The sequence below is a fragment of the Malus sylvestris genome, chromosome 6 (assembly GCF_916048215.2).
Source record: "Malus sylvestris chromosome 6, drMalSylv7.2, whole genome shotgun sequence".
Classification (NCBI taxonomy): Eukaryota; Viridiplantae; Streptophyta; class Magnoliopsida; order Rosales; family Rosaceae; genus Malus; species Malus sylvestris.
The window spans coordinates 23,458,106-23,475,876 of NC_062265.1; the positions used below are offsets into that span (position 1 = coordinate 23,458,106).

General features: G+C 36.5%; 2 protein-coding genes across 5 annotated transcripts in view; one reads left to right on the forward strand and one right to left on the reverse strand.

The window, feature by feature from the left end:
• The window catches only part of LOC126627377 (uncharacterized), an 80,006-nt gene extending 62,546 nt beyond the window's left edge, over nucleotides 1-17,460 (forward strand). For 2 of the 4 annotated variants that reach the window (XM_050296848.1, XM_050296849.1), the window contains exons 2-6: nucleotides 13,896-14,016; nucleotides 14,132-14,249; nucleotides 15,071-15,533; nucleotides 15,838-15,965; nucleotides 16,804-17,460. In XM_050296848.1, the coding sequence (XP_050152805.1) occupies nucleotides 14,172-14,249; nucleotides 15,071-15,533; nucleotides 15,838-15,965; nucleotides 16,804-17,268 (1,134 nt within the window). In that variant the 5' untranslated portion in view covers nucleotides 13,896-14,016; nucleotides 14,132-14,171 and the 3' untranslated portion in view covers nucleotides 17,269-17,460. Of the gene's footprint in view, nucleotides 1-13,716; nucleotides 14,017-14,131; nucleotides 14,250-15,070; nucleotides 15,534-15,837; nucleotides 15,966-16,803 lie in introns of those variants that run through there. The other 2 variants (XM_050296850.1, XM_050296851.1) reach the window with 2 other exon arrangements.
• Nucleotides 1,189-2,635, reverse strand: LOC126627379 (ethylene-responsive transcription factor ERF061). The gene has a single exon (XM_050296853.1). It carries the CDS (start codon nucleotides 2,328-2,330, stop codon nucleotides 1,347-1,349), a length of 984 nt encoding a protein of 327 aa, XP_050152810.1. The 5' UTR covers nucleotides 2,331-2,635; the 3' UTR covers nucleotides 1,189-1,346.
• Nucleotides 17,461-17,771: the final 311 nt, after the last annotated feature.

The following is a 17,771-nucleotide window of genomic DNA, read 5'->3' on the forward strand; positions in this document are numbered from 1 at the left end:
TACAGTTATTATAATTTTTAAAGAGGCCCCTTGTTTTTAGTTTTGTTTTTAGCCGTTAGATCAAATTTGAACTGTCTGGATCCCCAAACTTGATGGATTTGGTGGGAAAGATCCAGAGAGGATCCCTTTCTCCAAAAAAGAACCGAAACATAATACATAAAAAACATAGTGATAAGCTCGGTTGGTTCAGTATGGGATATCGAACCAAAATCCTTGTTCCGATTCTCAGACCAAAGTTTTCGAGATTCTCAATTTCAAGACCGATCTCAAACCAAATTTTCAAGAATCCCGAAATAATTTGGGGCTCATGTGTCCAAACAATCGTAACAACATAGAAACTTTGTTTACAGCTAAACAGTGTAGCTAAAGTAGCAAATACACACATGAATTCAGAGAAAGTCTCGGCAAAGCATTCAGCTATTACAACATTCATCGAAAAATAAAGAAAACTATCCTCCCACAGAATCTCCAAGGCAAGAAACCAAACTCATTGGCCTAAATTCTCTCATGCCTATAAAGAAAGAGAAATTGAAAACCCCAAATTTCAAACGAAATTGAAAACCACCAAATCCAAAACCCTAGAATTCAAATGCCCAAATTAAAAACGAATGGAAGCCACAAACAGACTTTACCACATCAAGATTACCAGATGAAGACAAGAATATTACCTTAGTGAAGAGAGAAGCAAAAGGAAGCAGAGGTGGCTGTATTGATTATCGAATGCAGAAGAAGTTGTCAAGTGCAAAAAGAAAATGGAAGACTGGAGTCTGGATGTAGTGTGAAGGTAAGGGGGAGAAAGTGAAAGAGTGGAGGTCGAGAGAGATTTGTGGGTCTGAACTGAAAGGAGTACAGGAGTAAGGAGGGAAGGAAGTGAAGGTGAGGTTGGGTTTCATTTTTAATGAACGGCTGAGATTAATTCTCAACCAATCCAACGGCTTATAATATCTAAAACTACATATATTTTAACTTCGGTTCGATTTGGTTTTACCAAAAAAATCAGATTGTGAGACCAAATCTCGTACTGAAAAGGTCGGGATTGGTACCAAAATTTTTAGGATTTTCGATTTGGGATTTGTTTTATTCGGGATTTTTTCGGTACAGTTCAAGATTTTCGGTATTTTTTTCCTCTCCTGAGCTCTAGCTTAAAACAAGAAAAACAGTTCTCCCAAAAAAAAAAAAACACCAACATATTAAGATAGCTCATCTTATTATAAATTACAATTTACACTTAAAAACTCCAAGTACTAAAGCTACACAAAAACAAGAAACACAAGTACTACCACTTATATACCTAAATTTGCAAAAGTTAATCTAAAAACCAAGGTTTCCCAGATCAAATCCTCTTTCTAATTAGCAAGAACTTCCCAAATCAACTCAGGATCAAATGAAGGCATTCCTGCAAGTGAACACCCTTCAAATTCCGACTCTTCTCCCATTCCCAACTCCGCCATCCCCATTTGAAACTCTGTTGAAACAGACGGCGGTGAGTTCTTCTCACTCCTCCAAACACCGTCCTCAGACACGGTCGGCGTCGGGGTTAATGACGCCATTTCGTGGCCAAAACCGTCGCCAAAGACCAAAGGAGACGACGAGGACGACGGAGAGGATTCCACCTTCACAACCTTCCCATTCTCACTGAAACTCCCATCACCGCCACCAACTGAAGAACTGCTCTTCTTCACATTCTTCTTGGCTCTGTCCCTCTTCACCTTCTGACAAATCGCTTGGATTTTCGCATCCACGGAGTTTTTCACGGCGTTCAGTCTAGAACCGTCGCCGAAACCCAACTTGCTCGGGTCCTTAAGATTTGGGAAGTTCAACCTCGCGTACTCACCGCGGAGCTTATAGGCCGCCCTGTCGTACGCATAGGCGGCGGCTTCCGCGGTGTCGTAGGTGCCGAGCCAGACCCTCATTCTGTTCTGAGGGAGTCTGATCTCGGCTACCCATTTGCCCCAATGCCTCTGCCGGACTCCCCTATAGAGCTTCTTCTTGTATGGAGCCATGTAAGTGGTTGAAGAACAAGCCGAGCTCTGCAATGGGTTCGTCGCAAAAGAGCGCGAAACCGTGGCGTTTGCGTTTGCTCGGCTTTCATCGCAGAACTTCTGGAGAAGGTCTCTCTGGCGGAGGTAAACTGATGAGCCCAGCGGCTCGGATACAGAACTGCCGCTGCTGGTGGTTGTTACGGCGGTGGTGAGTGTTTGTGGGCAGTGAGAAAAAATCGAGTCCAGGGTGTTTGTGGAGCTTGTTAGTATGATACTTGAGAGAGAAGATCGGATGTCAATGGCGTCTGTGAACCCAAAAGCAAGATTGTTTTCTTGCATTGTGTCCATGATTTTCTGGGGAAAAAAAAAAAAAATTGAAACAGCCTGTTCGGAAATATTATGTGTGTAGGAAAACAGGGTACCAAAAAGAAGTCCCTTTTCCTAAAAATTCAGAACAAAAACTGAAAATTTTCAGATGGGAAAACAAAGAAAATGAAGGAGAAGAAGTGAGTGATGATCCGAGAAAAAAATATATGGATCGGAAAATATCAAAGATCAGAGCTCAAGTTAAAACTTAAAAGAAAGGGGGAAGCTTTTTGGTCTCTGAAGTTTTGGAGCAAGATTTGTGGAATTACTATGCTGAAAGGGTGGATGGTGTTGCTATTTATAGCTGCAGTTTATTGGTTGGATTTTTAACATCTACCTCTGTCCACGATCCAAAATTCTACATGGTTACTCTCAACCCAACTTTTAATATGGCTATATTGCCCTTTTGTGTGGAAAATGAGCCAAATTTGTGTTTAGATTTTTTATTTATTTTCTTTCTTTAACTTTTGGTTTAATTCGTTTGTTGAGTTGAAGAATAAGAGCTTTTTTGTTCATTTCATTACTTTTATTTCCTTTTACAATCACAAAATTATGTAACGACTGTTGATTTTTAATTGTCTCGTTCTTTAACAACTTAAGCTTCTGCGATTTAGCAATAATCTAATACTATATCAGTTATCGTGAAGTTGAAAATTTGCAAGTGACTGAGGGTATTAACTTGATCCTCATTAGTTAAAGCTTATGCAGTCTCAAATTTCTGTTTGAGTATGTTTAGCTTGAATTTCAGTTGGCTCAACCCTTAACATATTAAACTTTTGGGATTCAACAATTGTTAAAAATTATATTAAAAAGTTGTTAACACGAAATATGAACTTGTCAGCTTACTCGCGAAGAAGCGTGTTAACTTAATTTACATCATTATAGTATAACCCTCACATGGATGAGTCATTACATCATAACCAATTATCATTGAGTTTTAGTTGCAATGAAATTGCTTAGGAAGGAATGAAAATTGAAAAGACAAATGGAAGGCTCTCAAACACACAAAGTGCAAAATAATTATGGAAATGAAGAAGGGATAAAGGGTGACATTGTAATTGCATGAAGGATCTAGAAACCCCAAAAGGTGTAATTCAACTGTTTATGCAAGCAAATCCAATTGTTGAGAACTTTAACAAAAAGATACCAATACAGTTCATTTTAACGAAAAATCATATATTTACACTAAAAAATTAATCATGATATTATTTACTTTACCCTTTATTTTGTTTTTATCATTAAAACTCAAAATTTTCAATTTTTTTTATTAGTTTTCATTTCATTGTTTGTGAATGTAAATCAATCGTGTAAGATTTTTGGTTTCACTCACTCACTCCATGTGGTCGGCGGTCCCCTCTTTCTGTTCGATCAAAAGCTACTTTGTCGATTTATCATACTGAGAGAAGAGTCAGCTCTTCTGTTAAAGTCCATACCTTCAATAACTCTTCTTTGCCACGCGTCTTCCCTCTTCTCCCTTCCAGTCCAACTGCACAGAGATTTTGCCTTTTCATATAAAGTTCAATCATATCTGTGAATATTCGCAGCTTGATCGGCTAGCCATGATTTGTAAAGCATCTTACATTAAGCAATTATTAGGGTTTGTAGTTTGACCCCATTTCCTTCAAACTAGCATGTGTGCCGAGAAGGACTTACCGAGTTGCGGAGTAAGGATTTTAATTTAGAAGATGCTCAAAAGTCTCAATATAAAACGCTCTCTTAATCTTACAAATTTATTATGTTGTGTAGTAAGCAAATGTCCAATGTTGTGTGGGTCTATTATGGAATCGTCCTCATCTTCCTCTTCTTTAGATCTAAACCCCAAGTCTCTCTGACTTTATTTCTCCCTCCCTCATTCTCAAAGCTCACAAGCAACGGATTGCTTGAACTCCATAAGAGTCACCAACCTTAAATCAAACACGATGAAATAAATTAAAAAATGACAGACTCGGATTGGGATCATGTGCCTACGAAAAAAAACCTTGAAATCATAAATATAATACTAAACTTTTCTACGCGAGAAAAGATGTCAGATTGAACCTTATGAGACCATCGTGGTCCCTTCATAACTCTGCCGACAGACTTACCTACACTTTGAAATACCTACTACAATATTACGGACCGTTGATACCACGTTTCTATATGTGAGGAAGTTTGATCAATTTTCTAAGCTTTCTAACATTAAGTATTACAGTTCGGAGTTTGATCCATCGATCATCACATCAAACAAATAGTTGTACATGTATGTGGAGATACCACGTGATACCACTTGACGTTTTGGATTAATAGTACGATTATGTCAAGTAGGGAAGTTTGATCTGATTTCTAAGCTTCTGACATTAGCAATAATAAGGGTTTGGAATTTGATCCATTCATTTCAAACAAGTTGTGCACGTGGGGAAGTCTCTCGTGCAAGTGTGCCAAATTCCTTGGCTACTAGGGAATATATTTATATATTAGTTTTATGAATAATCACGTCAAAATTATTATTAATTGTTAATGTATGTGAAATTTATAATAAAGTTTTCATGTGTCAAATATTTATATTATTAGCACACACGTGAGCCAATGTCCTTAGAATTTTCCGTAGAAAATATCCAAATATATACGATCCTCGTTATCTATTTTTATTAGATATTGAATAATAATGGGTTACTATAATAAGCAGTAAGGTCTATTTCATTACATTTTTGACATGATAAGCTCAACCAGTCATCTTCTATCCTTACTTTTTCCTTCTCACAAGATGAGTTTAATCTACCCTGATGTGGATTCCTAACTGCATATTCTCTGTACATGAAGTGAAGGTTTTGTGCTCTGTGAAAAATTATACTTATCCTAATTTGGGAAAGGTATGTTTGCAAAGAGCTTCTCAATAGTACCCAAAGAATTCCACTGGGATAGGAAAGATTTCAATGTGCCCGGAATATAGACACATATGTCATATGTTATTGTACAAATGGAGCAACACTTGAAAGAAATTTTTTATCTCCACTTGTACAATAACATATAACGTACCGTCCCGTATTTCAGACACATAGAAAAATTTGTCTCTGGAATAGAATGTAAGATTGCTACAGAATTTTCTTATGAATGTCGCATCAATATTCAATAGTATTTATATATTATGATCATTAGGGCATGCAATAAATACGAAAATAAAGTACCATGAGATTGAGAACTTGAATAATGGTTGAACCTTTTTATTTTAATTGCCAACCATTGATACTATCAGTGTCTTAATCAACAAAATTATGTTCAAATTTTATTGGTTCTTAAAAATTGTAATACCATTTGAGATTTTCTTAAAACACAGTAAAAGATTGAAGAACTTGAGTGGTAATTTCTGAATTGACAGATAAAATAAGGGGTAAAAAATAAAGGCTTTGTAGTCAAAATAGTCTCTGAGATTGGCATAACTTCTTACTTTGGTTTTGAGATTTAAAATAGATAGAACTTGTCCATGAGTTTATCATATCAATCATTTTGGTTATCATGTGAAAAATCTCTATTAAAGTAAGAAAAATGACAAAAATACCTATAATTTTGTCAAATCATTTTGGGCCCATTGTTTATTAAATTAAGAGTATTTTTGTCATTTTGTTCCTTATTTATCAGAGATTTTTTATGGAATGATCAAAATGATTGATTATGAATAAACTCAAGGATCACTTATATTGATATCAAATCTTATAAATCAAAGTGAAGAGTTATGTCAATTTCAAAGATCATTTTGGCTAAAAAGTCAAAAATAAATGTTGGAAGGTAGCCATAAATTGTAGAGGGAAACTTGTGGTGCAATTGAAAGTCTACAGAATCCACTCAGAGATTGGGTGATCTTGTAAGTAAACCTAACATTTCCATATACCTTTTCAGTCACTTGTATTTTCAATCAACCCTAATGGAATCTATATGTGACATTGCAAATTGAATTGATTTTGCATTTGAATTATAAGTTGTTTCACAAATTTGTACAAACTTTTTTATTTGAGTAGCCCATAGGAGTTAGGAACTGCAACATGGAAGAAGATAACTCATTTGCTTCTCTCCATGTCATGCCCATAGCAAATAAAAGGGAAAAAAAAGTTGGTCATGTGTCTTTTAATTGACTTAATGACCACAAGTACATATTACAATGGGTTTCCTTAGTAATGAATTTCACTTTCAAAATATGTGTGGTTATAATCTTTTGCCGTATAAGGTTCACAACAAGTTTCAAATGCATAAACGGATGATAATCACTTAATAGCTCAATTTTTTTCATTAAAACTGAGACGGAAAACAGACAAGTGCTAACATAATCGAAATCATTTGGTTTAGTGACAACTAATTTTTACTTCTATAAAACATACAAAGTTTTGATTTTATAACCGACAATTCTAAATTAAAAATGACAAGAATTGTAAGATACAAAGGAGAAATAGTGCATGCTAGCTAGTGATCGAGAAAGGCATCACGTGTAAGCATACAATATCACTAATACAAACAAAGCCAAAACTAAAATATGAGTCATCTTCTTCACCAATAATTAACCACTGATTGAATGATTTCTTAGACCAATTTTCTTCCAAACTTCCGAAGGGACATCTTTGGAATAATAAGAAAAGGTTGGCATATCATCACCTCATAACGGGACCAACCATAGTATGGTGGCATTGAAGACGTAAAGGTGTTCTTGAAAAGGTGATGGGGGGTTGTCCTTTTGAAGGACAAAGCTCGTGAAACGACAACACCTCCCATCTTCTTCATCGGCCCCCAAGAAAATAAAAAGTTTGTGTATTTGCATGTGAACGAAAACCTAACCGATCCTCACAAATCAAATCCCAAATAGTACTACTTGTAATTCTACCACGACTCCACCTCCACCCCAAAAACGTTTACCTAGTTTTTTGGGTTATTAACCAAAAGAAGTTGTGGTTCATGTGGGGAAAACCTAACATGCATAACTCGTTGTATTGTAGGGGTTGAATTTTGTGATCACAATTAATTGAGTTTTCATTTTTCATTCTTCCCTTCCATTCTAATGTCATTAACTCATTAAGGTGTTCTCCATTCTTAGAGGAAAAAAATGCATTATCACGACAAGGTATGATCATAACAAGTTACGATCACACAATCACGCCATCTCTAATTGTTTGGCCATAATAGTGCAGGATCTTTTTCATCTTCAATGGTGCGGGGCTATATTTTGTTCCTCTCACTATTTTATTATTTTAGCATATTTTAGTGTTTAGGTTTCGTTTTTATTTTCAATTTAAAAACTTAAACTAATTACTAAACAAGATTTTAATTTTTTAATTTAAAAAAAAATCAAAATCATAAAAAAATAAAAAAAATAAAATAATTATCAAATAGTTTCTGAAGTCAATTTTGTCGACTGAGTTTTGACCTGGCTCAACAGAGGGGGGCATCTGAACGTGATTCAATGCCAACACCAAGGGCAATTGTACGACTTGAAGGTCAAAAAGTTATATTTTGGCAGTATGCGGACTGGGTCGCAAAGCAATCTGGCGACGCCGACTATTTCACAACTGTCTCCTGAGGCCGACACGTCCCACCGACGGCCTCACAATTCACTGGTCGACTACTTTATTTCTCCACCGGCAAAAAATAAAAATAAATAAAGACTCGGTCTCGTGAATCATAAGCGAATCAACCACCACCACGACGGAAGAGGATCCTCTTCTGAGCTTAGGATGGGGATCCTCCTGATCATGAAATTCGGACCGTTCAAATTTAATCTAACGGTTCCAAACAGAGGGACCCTCTAAAGTTATAATAATTACAACCGTTTGATTAAATTTGAACGGACCGGATTTCATGGTCAGGAGGATCCTCATCCTAAGCTCAGGAGAGGATCCTCTTCCCACCACGACGCCATTTCCTTCCCCGCCTATTCACGTACTTGCGTCAAAACTTTTATATTTGAGGTCATCGTGACGTCACATTAAGATTTTTTTTTTGTTGGAATTTATTATTTATTTGTTGAATTTTGTTGGAATTTACATGAGGATGATTTAATTAGGACTAGGAAGAGAAATTTTGGTATCATTGATCCACATATTTTTGACACACTTATTATGACGAGTTTAATAATCGATTCTAAAACTTCTTACTTACGAGTAGATAAAAATATCACGATGATATTTAAAACTTAGGTATAATATTATTTAGTAAATACCTATGTTCTAAAAAATATATTGATACTAAAAGAAAAAAAAAACTCGGCCTAAGGGCCTAGATGCTATGCGGCTGGCAACTACTCTAGAAAGAACGCCTAAACTTGCTTAGGTGCTCAGCTAGTCCATCTAAGTGTCCGCCTAGATCCACCTAGGCACCTACTTAGGTCATTACTCTTACTTCGACAAAATATAGATAATTTTATTTTGCATTTTATTTTTTTAATAAATAGTAAAAGACTTGTTAAATATTTTGATAAACACTCATTATACTCTTGTTCCCCAATTGTAGATACCGCTATTATTTTCAGGTTTTTATTTTAGGAATGTGAGATCTACACACCTATTTTTACTTCTCTCACACCCTTTTAATTTTCGACCGTTGATCGGATGAATTGAAGAAGATAAAAAAACATAAATTAATAAAGAGTACGTGAGAAGTAAAAATGGGTGTGTTATCCACACATTCCTTATTTTATTTAAATCCTTATACTTGTGGACCCTTCTACATAAAAGTCTCCTGTCTAGTGAACCTCCCACATGCGCTTGAGCCTCTTGGGGCCGTGAGCCTGTGGCGATTTGAAGAAGATAACACTGACAATTGACTTGGTCACAAGCCTTAGTACAAAGTGGGGCCACGTTTTCCTGATAGCAGTCCCAGTGGGCCCAGTCTGTCTGCTAAAACTAGTAATGGGCAAACAGTACCTTCAAATACATACACACATGATTATGCTTTGTATGATTGAATCTGTTTCTTTGGGTTTCAAGTTTCAATTGATGGAATAGGGTTCTCTTCCTTTCTTTTTTCATTATCTTCCATCTTTTTCTTTCAAATTTTTTATTTTGTCTTTCTCTTGTTATAAAAAATTAATATAAGATGTTGACGTAACTTAACTGTGACCGTTCAAATAAGAATGGAGGAAAGAGGAAGGAAAAGATGAGGGAGAGAGTCCTACTCCCAGATTGATATACACATTCTCTTTAGCGTAAAGTTTAAAGTGCAGCAGCTGACCTAATATTTTCTGTCTGAATACGATGGAAGACTTATAGATATAATAACCTTAAGGGAAGGGATCCTCATTTTTTTTAAATAGGGATTAGTTATGGAGTCTACATCACATCGAACTTTAACGATCCGAACCATCTATTTTTCAAGTTACACCTCATAGATCATCCTTGCAAAATATTAGCCAAATCGGAAATATTTAAGACATCTAATTGAGTTAAAAATAAATAAATAAATACTTTATTATATAAGAAACAATGAAATTTTATTTTGATAAATAAATAATCAAATGGTTTTGGATTGAATTGAATTTTTGCAAAAATGATCTATGAATCGAGACTTACAAAATAGACGGTTCAGATCGTTAAAGTTTGATGTGGAGTTGGTCTCACACCTAATCCTCATCTTTTGAAAAAAATGAGGATCCCTTTGCATAAAGAGTGTATACATATATAATATGCCAATATGCGGAGAAGATAATGTAGTGTTATCTTAAAAGCTACAAACACCTTTGGCATCAATGGCCTGCATGGGCCCTAAACTACTCCAAATCTTACAGACCAACGTATTTCAGAGATAAATGATCACATGTTATGGCCAGTGCAAATAAAAATAGCTCTTCAACTTCTGCACTGCTTCACTGTTAACACACACTTTGGTTGGCTTCTTTCACTTTCTTTGATTCCTTGAATTATACTAGTAACCATTGTGTTAGCAACAGTTCCTCGTGCTAAATCGTTGATGTTTTATATGATTCACTTGCCATAACGATTGACAATCATTTAGGCGCTCAACCATTGATATGTTGTTTGATCCACATGTCGGTTGACACTCATTCATGCACATGTAAACAATTGTTGTTAGCAGCATAATTAGGTGCCATGCACTCAACTGTTGATGCATTGTACATAAAACCACCTTAATTGCATTAAAAACTAACAGTCATCCACATATGCGTGTACGCGACTGTCATTAGCATTATAATCCGTCATTGCTAGCTTGCTAACTTCATCCAGATGAAAGAAAATTAAATGAGTCAAAGATCTTTGAGTTAGACCATATCTGGTATAGTGAGAATGAACCAATGTCTAATCAGGTTTCCAAATTTCTTGCAATGAGCTGGCTTGGATTGTTTGATTTGCTAATCATGAAATTATTTACATTATTATTTGCAATTTTAATTCTATGATTGTATGTGGTGGACCTGGTCGGTTTGACAGATGCTATTACTCCATTGTTTTATTCTGATAATATCTAGAGCCCACGCCCAACCTCCCAGAAAAGGAAGAACGACAATGAACATTTAAGTGTGCTTGCAATCAGACCTATCTGGAGGCTGGAGCTGTGGACTTTTAGCCTTTTAGGGCTTCTGTTTTAGCGTTTAATTAAATCTACAGTTCCAATCATATCAAACCCCTCAAATTAGGGGAATTAAGTTGACTGAGATATTTATATATATAAAGAAAGACCAAGTCATCTTCTTTGAGAGCATTAACAGGAAGCCTGCTGGATTCAACCTTCAACCATGTTAATATTACAGACCAAAGTCAAACCTCCACCACATAGAGACCAAGTCAAAAGCTAACTAGGGTTTAGCAGTGTTTAAGCTAGGGTTGGGACGTGGCCCACGTTTGTGGCGTTGGAACCCCTTGTTTGTCCCACATCAGCTAGGGGAAGGAAAGCAAAGCAATTTAAATAGAATTACTCCATTTTAACTATACCGAAGTCTTCTGTGATAAAACCCCATATCTAAAGATTGTGCATGTGGTTAAGTGGGGACAGTATCGGTGTTGTTGGAATGGGCCCTCAGCCCCTTGACCTGAAAAATTCCACATGGTATCAGAGCAAGGTTGTCCACGTGTGAAGCCCAACGGCCATACGCGCTCCACGTCACCCAATACCTGAAAAATTCCACATGGTATCAGAGCAAGGTTGTCCACGTGTGAAGCCCAACGACCATACGCGCTCCACGTCACCCAATTGTTGTCCACGTGTAGGCTTGAAAATCCGCCACATGTGCGGAGGCGTGGCTGCTCATTGTCATTCATACACCACGATGATTTTGAGGTAAACAATCAGCCAAGGTTGTCAACGTTCGGGCAAGTTGAGCAACAAGGGCATCAAATTCTGCCCGGTAACACGTTCACCCCTACGGACATCGCTGCCAGGGTTCCTATCATAACTTCCATCATTAGACGTTGAGAATAGGGCGTATTCTTGCTTTGATACCACTTGACATGGTGACAAAGAAAGATTATTCAACGATCTTAAATAACAAGAAAATTTCAAACTAACATCTTATTTACAATGCCTCTTAGCCTTATACAAATAGGATTAAAATTAAACAAATAACAAAGTACCAAAAACACCTCTAAAACTTAAAACCATAATAAATAAATAAAATGAATTTTGGCTATAAAGTCCATACATCATGGAAACTTGATGAGTTTGATGCACATCGCTGTTCTCTTTCAAACAATGAGTAATGAGTCAAAATCGAACATTGGGGCCCAAGTCTAGAAAGCTTTATTATTATTGTCCAATTTGCACTTTTCGTGTTGATCTTCAATTCATTATGTCATTTGATCTACATAAAAAAGTAGAGTTAAGATGATGAAAGCTAATCTTTAGGTTTAAGTCTTTCATGTTAGTGATGATGGCAAGTGGGTTAAATCCAATAAAATTCTAAGTAAAAAATTCGATTCCATTTTAATGTAACAACCAAAAAAAAGAAAAAAAAAAGAAAAAGAGGTTGCTGGGGTTCAGGGTTCCACCCTTCATATTAAAAGTTGAACAATAGATGAACAGGCATCAACTCCATATGAGTTTGAGGTCGCTGACGCCTTTTTTACAGCAACCATCATTTGGTGCCCATCCAAGATCGCCCTGATAAATTAGATCTCGGGGGACGAGAAAAAAAATGTTGTGAACTCCCCTAAACCCAAAAGAATGGAGAAAATTAAGTAATGAGAGGGCGACTTTCGTGTGGTAGTAATTGAGATCCATCCAATTTTCAAAGGAGTCGTTCCTGTTCTAGCAGTTGAGCAGGGACCTCTCTCTCTCTCTCTCAAAACCTAGCATAATCCAGAAGAAATGGTGAGACAAAAGTTCCTCACGTTGAGGGTGAGCTAGAAAGCTAGGGGATCATATCTTTCAGTTCGTCACGTTACGGCGCTTGCATGGTCTCCTATCGCAAAAAATTTGATGCAATTTTGGAAGAGTTAGCAACTTGCATGCAAAGTCTAGTATATGAATTAATAATAAATTTGTAAACAGAAATGAGATGTGTTAGTAGCATCATTCTATGTAAAATTCAAAATAATAATAATAATAATAATAATAATAATAATAATAATAATAATGAGGGTAAGTATATTGCTTCACAGTGCTGCAAGTACTAAAGAGAATCTTACTTGCATGCAAAGTCTAGTATATGAATTAATAATTAATTTGTAAAGAGAAACGAGATGAGTTAGTAGCATTACTCTACGTAAAATTAAAAAAAATATATAATAAAAATGAGGAACTCAGCCACCACCTTACGACTAGCAGCTTTATTAAATCTCATTATTTTAGAATTTCATAGTAATCTTAAAACTTCAACATCTCTCTTACCATCCTTCGTCCTCTTTTTCTATTTCCTCTTCTCTACATGTATTTCTCTTTTATTACTAACATAAGTAAAAGAATAATTCTAGTCATGTCAAATTGGACAAGGATTGTCTGCCCTTCCATTTCCCGTGCCCTCTCGTGCCTTCCTGTTTGTGTGATCATGGTTAAGTCACGTCAACATTTTATATTACTATTCATTTTTATCTTATTATCTCTATAAAAAACAATATAAAATTTTAACGTGGTTTAACCGTGACCACACAAAACAGGAGGGCCCGGAAAGTGAGAGGACATACAATCCTTGTCCTATCAAATTATACGCATTGATGTGACAAGTGATTATCATGACCACATCAATTAGTGTTTTTCCAACGACCATATCAATTAATGGTTTTACTCATCTCATTGAATATTAAAGTTTCCTCATCGAACAGATCACATATCACGTGATATGATATAAAATATTTAATTAGTATAGCATTATTCCAAGTAAAATTGAGAAAAAAAAAACGAAATGGTTATCAAAATAGTTTTCGCAGATAACCCATCATCCGGACTTGGTTACAGCCCAGTTCGGCCCACACCCGATTATCTTTTACATTATCCGCTGAAGCCACTTGGAGTCCGGTCCATTTGCTTCTTCACTCTCGGTCTCTCAGTCTCACTATTTTCTGGTCTCCTCTTTGCGTACCTTCGTTGACATCCAGCTTTCACGGTTCAAACTTTAAACCCCTTTTTTTTTTCTCAAGGAAGAGTATCTTCCTCTTCGATGCAACCTTAAACATTTGCTAAGCAGCACAGTTTGTGCAGCCATTGATTCAACCAAGTTTATGCAAGACAATCACAGAGAATCTCCATATTCTTCTTCTTCTTGGTAAGCAATCTGAACCTTTATGCCCTTCACACAAGTTTTCGTTTCTGGGTTTTCTTTTTCTTTCTATATAAGAAAGCTTAATGATTTCATTTATTGGTTTTTAATGGAAAAATAGGGTCCGGTTGTAGTGTAAAGAAGTGGGTTTGTCCCAGATCATGGAGAAGAATTTTGTTCTGTTGGTTGGGATTTTATTGTTGCAGATTGTAGTTCATTGCTCTGGTGCTGATTCGAAGGTAAGGAATGAGAAAACTGATTTGAATTGGCTTTTTGTTTTATAAAATCCCATAAATTGCAATCATGGGATGAAAATTAATCACTGGTTTTCTGCTGCTGTTTGGATTCGGATGTAGTTATGATCCTCGTTAGATTATTTTGGCGGAAAAGATAACTAGAATTTAGTTTGGTTGGCGATGATCATTTGAGCTTTACACATAACAAGTGATGGTATTCTCTAATGTGTGTATGGTTTAAAATCATGTACTTTGGTTCTATGTTTTGTTCCTCGTTGACCTGAAAAGTTTCAGTCGCCATTTCTCATGAGCAGCGACTTAGTGGACGCAAGTTTTTTGAGTCTTCCCTCACATCTATACATCGATTTCAACTGCAAAAATTACGGAGTGCAGCAGTCTTTCCTTCATGGATCTCTGTTTGTTCCTCTGTCATGGACCCATAGATCAACTGATTTATCTTTCCTCATGTAATTTTCTGTGTGCATTTTTGCCTCCATTTGATGAATGTTGGAGCCAAAAATCTGTGCATGAAACTGGATCTGAGCTGGTATACTCAAGTTTCTAGATGGATCATTACTCCTCAAGTTTCTAGATGGATCATTACTCCTCAAGTTTTCATCCAAAGCATGTGGTATTAATCATGGCATTAGTCAATGGGTGCTCAGCGGGCTCCCTTGTTTTTTTAAAACGGAAATTGCAATTTGGACCAGTGATTTTATATTTTTGGAGTTATAAACTGGACCAAATGAAACTCACTTTTTATTTTTGGAATGATTTTAATTGCTTTTAAGCATGTATTTATTGGTTAGAGGTTTTGAATGTAGGTAGAATCCGGTGTGAAAACTGATTTGGGTCGGAAAAGTTCGTTAGCATCGACTAATTCAAATGGTTCCAATGATAACACTGTTGTGTCTAATTTGGTTTTGAATGCTAACGATGTTCAAAAATTGAAGAAAGACGGAGACCAGGTGGTTGGATCAAAGGAGGGTGATGCGGATAAGAAGAGCAATCCAAGTAAGGAAGTGGGTGTGAAAGAATCTGATACTGTGGCAAAGAGTGGTGGAGGATTGAGTGAGGGATCCAAAATAGAGGGCGAGGACAAGAAACAGAAGCCGAGTGATGGGTTGGAATCAAAGGAAGTGCCTAAGGAGGTGGATAATGGAGGAAATGCAATCTCTGTGAACCCCATGAGGAAGGAGGGGACTCGGAGTGAGGAATGTGGTCTATCTAATATGTGCACTGATAAGGGCAACCAGCTGGTTGCGTGTTTGAGAGTTCCCGGAAATGGTATGTTTTACATTTTGTATTCATGGCAGTTCTATGCATATTTGTTGTTTATACTATCCATCCTGGGTGTTTTCCTGATTTCTTGGACTAATGGATTGTTCTCATTCAAACTGAATTATTAGTCTGGTTAAGAATTCGGTATGCAATAAATCTTCAGATATTAGAGTCTGTTCTTTATATTTTTTTCAGATCATTTTTCATTTAGCATACTAAAATATGGTTTTTTTAATTTTATTTTTTAAAGTTAAATTTGTTATGTTTTTCATTGATCATACTTGACTTATTGTGGGTTATCATTTTTCAGATTCTCCCCATCTTTCACTTTTAATTAAGAACAAGGCCAAAGGCCCTCTCTTGGTTACCATTGTAGCTCCTGGTTTTGTGAGACTGGACAAAACAAAAATTCAACTTGAAGAGAAAGAAAACAGAAAGGTAAGTGTAAAGACGCTATAGAGTTGTTCAATCACAAAAGATATTTTTGTTTGATGATTTCTTAATTGAAGCTAATAAATTTATATTGTGATGCAAATACTTCATAAAGTCCTGTTTTACTTTAGACTATAATGTCTAATACTGTTGTAAAAAATTGTGCGATTGCTTTTGCAAAATAGTTCAAAGGGGATCCCTAGGGCTATAAGAGAATCAATTTCTTGTTTCCTTTAACAAAATGCAACCTAATGTTAATATTCATCATCACATAACGCCCGGTTGGTAATGCTTCCTTGCTTGAAGGACTTCATAGAATATTCAGCTTGTCCTTGTATTCCAACTGGCGAATGAGAGTTTTCCTCCAGGACACTTGGTTCCTTTGATCATAGTGTGTCATAAGTTCTTAAACTTTCCAGATGCATACTGCTACCATGAATTGGCTGAATCTTTACACCTATGTCCCACGTGGGTAGTAAGTCTATCCAAAAAGTACCTTGTAGTAAAGAAAACCGATGCAGTATTGCGGATGCACCAATTAGGCAATAGTCTAATAAGAATCCCAGTACACAATAGATTGGTTGATTCTAAAGCCTATCTCTTACATTGATAGCAAGAGTTTACAGGAAGCTAGATCAAATGCTCTTACTCATAGTGGTGTGGTGGCCATGGGTTCAACTAATGGCCTTGCCAAGTTGGCTTGAACACATACCAGTGGCAATATGTAACTCATTTTCGTTTTGGCATTGAGAAGATCTAGGCGTGTTTTCTAGAGATGTTAAAGCGTAATGCTTGTCACCATGTAAAAAGTGGATTTTGATCTGATATAATTTGGGTTCTGCAGGTTTTGGTTTCAATTGGAAAGGGAGGAGCTGGCGGTTCAATTGTGCTAAAAGCAGGAAATGGTCAATGCAACCTTGATTTGAAGGACCTGGTCACACACAGTTCCAGGAAGGAGCCTGAGAATTCTTCAAACTCTGCCTACACAAACTTCCTAAAACAAAAACCTACGATTGCAGTTGTGTTCTTTGCTTCAGTAATGATATTGGCATCAGCTTGGATGTGCATCAGCTTTAGGAATAGGCGGTTCTCTGGCAATGGGTTGAAATATCAGAAGCTAGATGAGGACCTGCCAATTTCCAATGAGGAAAAACCGGTGTTGCAGGTTAACGATGGATGGGATAATAACTGGGACGATAATTGGGATGATGAGGAGGCACCCCACACACCCTCAATGCCGATTACTCCTAGTCTCTCTGGCAAAGGCCTCGCCTCACGACGATTGAACAAGGAAGCGTGGAAAGATTAGTCAGTTAGGTTAAGAAAGAGATTATAGATGCATGTTTCTATTTTGTTAATCTGTCTGTTTATCAGTCACAGATAATTATCTGATTTTCCATTTCCCAAGCAGATGTAAAAACAGGAAAAAAGATTTCCCACTTATTTACATGAGGCTATTAGCCGACTTGTACACCAAGGCTTTTTGGGTGTCTTTAGTGAACTTTTGCTCCCGTTCTACTTTCTAGGGCAGATGTGGTTTAAAGCCTGCTGGCTAGGGTACGTCTGCTCTCTTGCACCTAAGTTCGAATTTTCTTTTCCTAAAACTAAAGTAGTTTTATATATTGCTTTGGCTCGTCTCTGGCCTCACTCTCACAATCCTGATCATGGGACACCCCTATCGAAGATTTACTCGTGGATTATATGCCTTCCTAACTATTAGTGGATTTTGGTATCTCCTAGTCCTTGAACGCAACTTTGTTCTGTTTTTGTTTTATCGTTTTAGTAATTAACCTTGTTATGAACTGCTCATCT

Coding starts and splice junctions, on each gene's coding strand:
- LOC126627379 (XM_050296853.1), bottom strand. CDS start 2,330: ATGGACACAATGCAAGAAAACAATCTTGCTTTTGGGTTCACAGACGCC.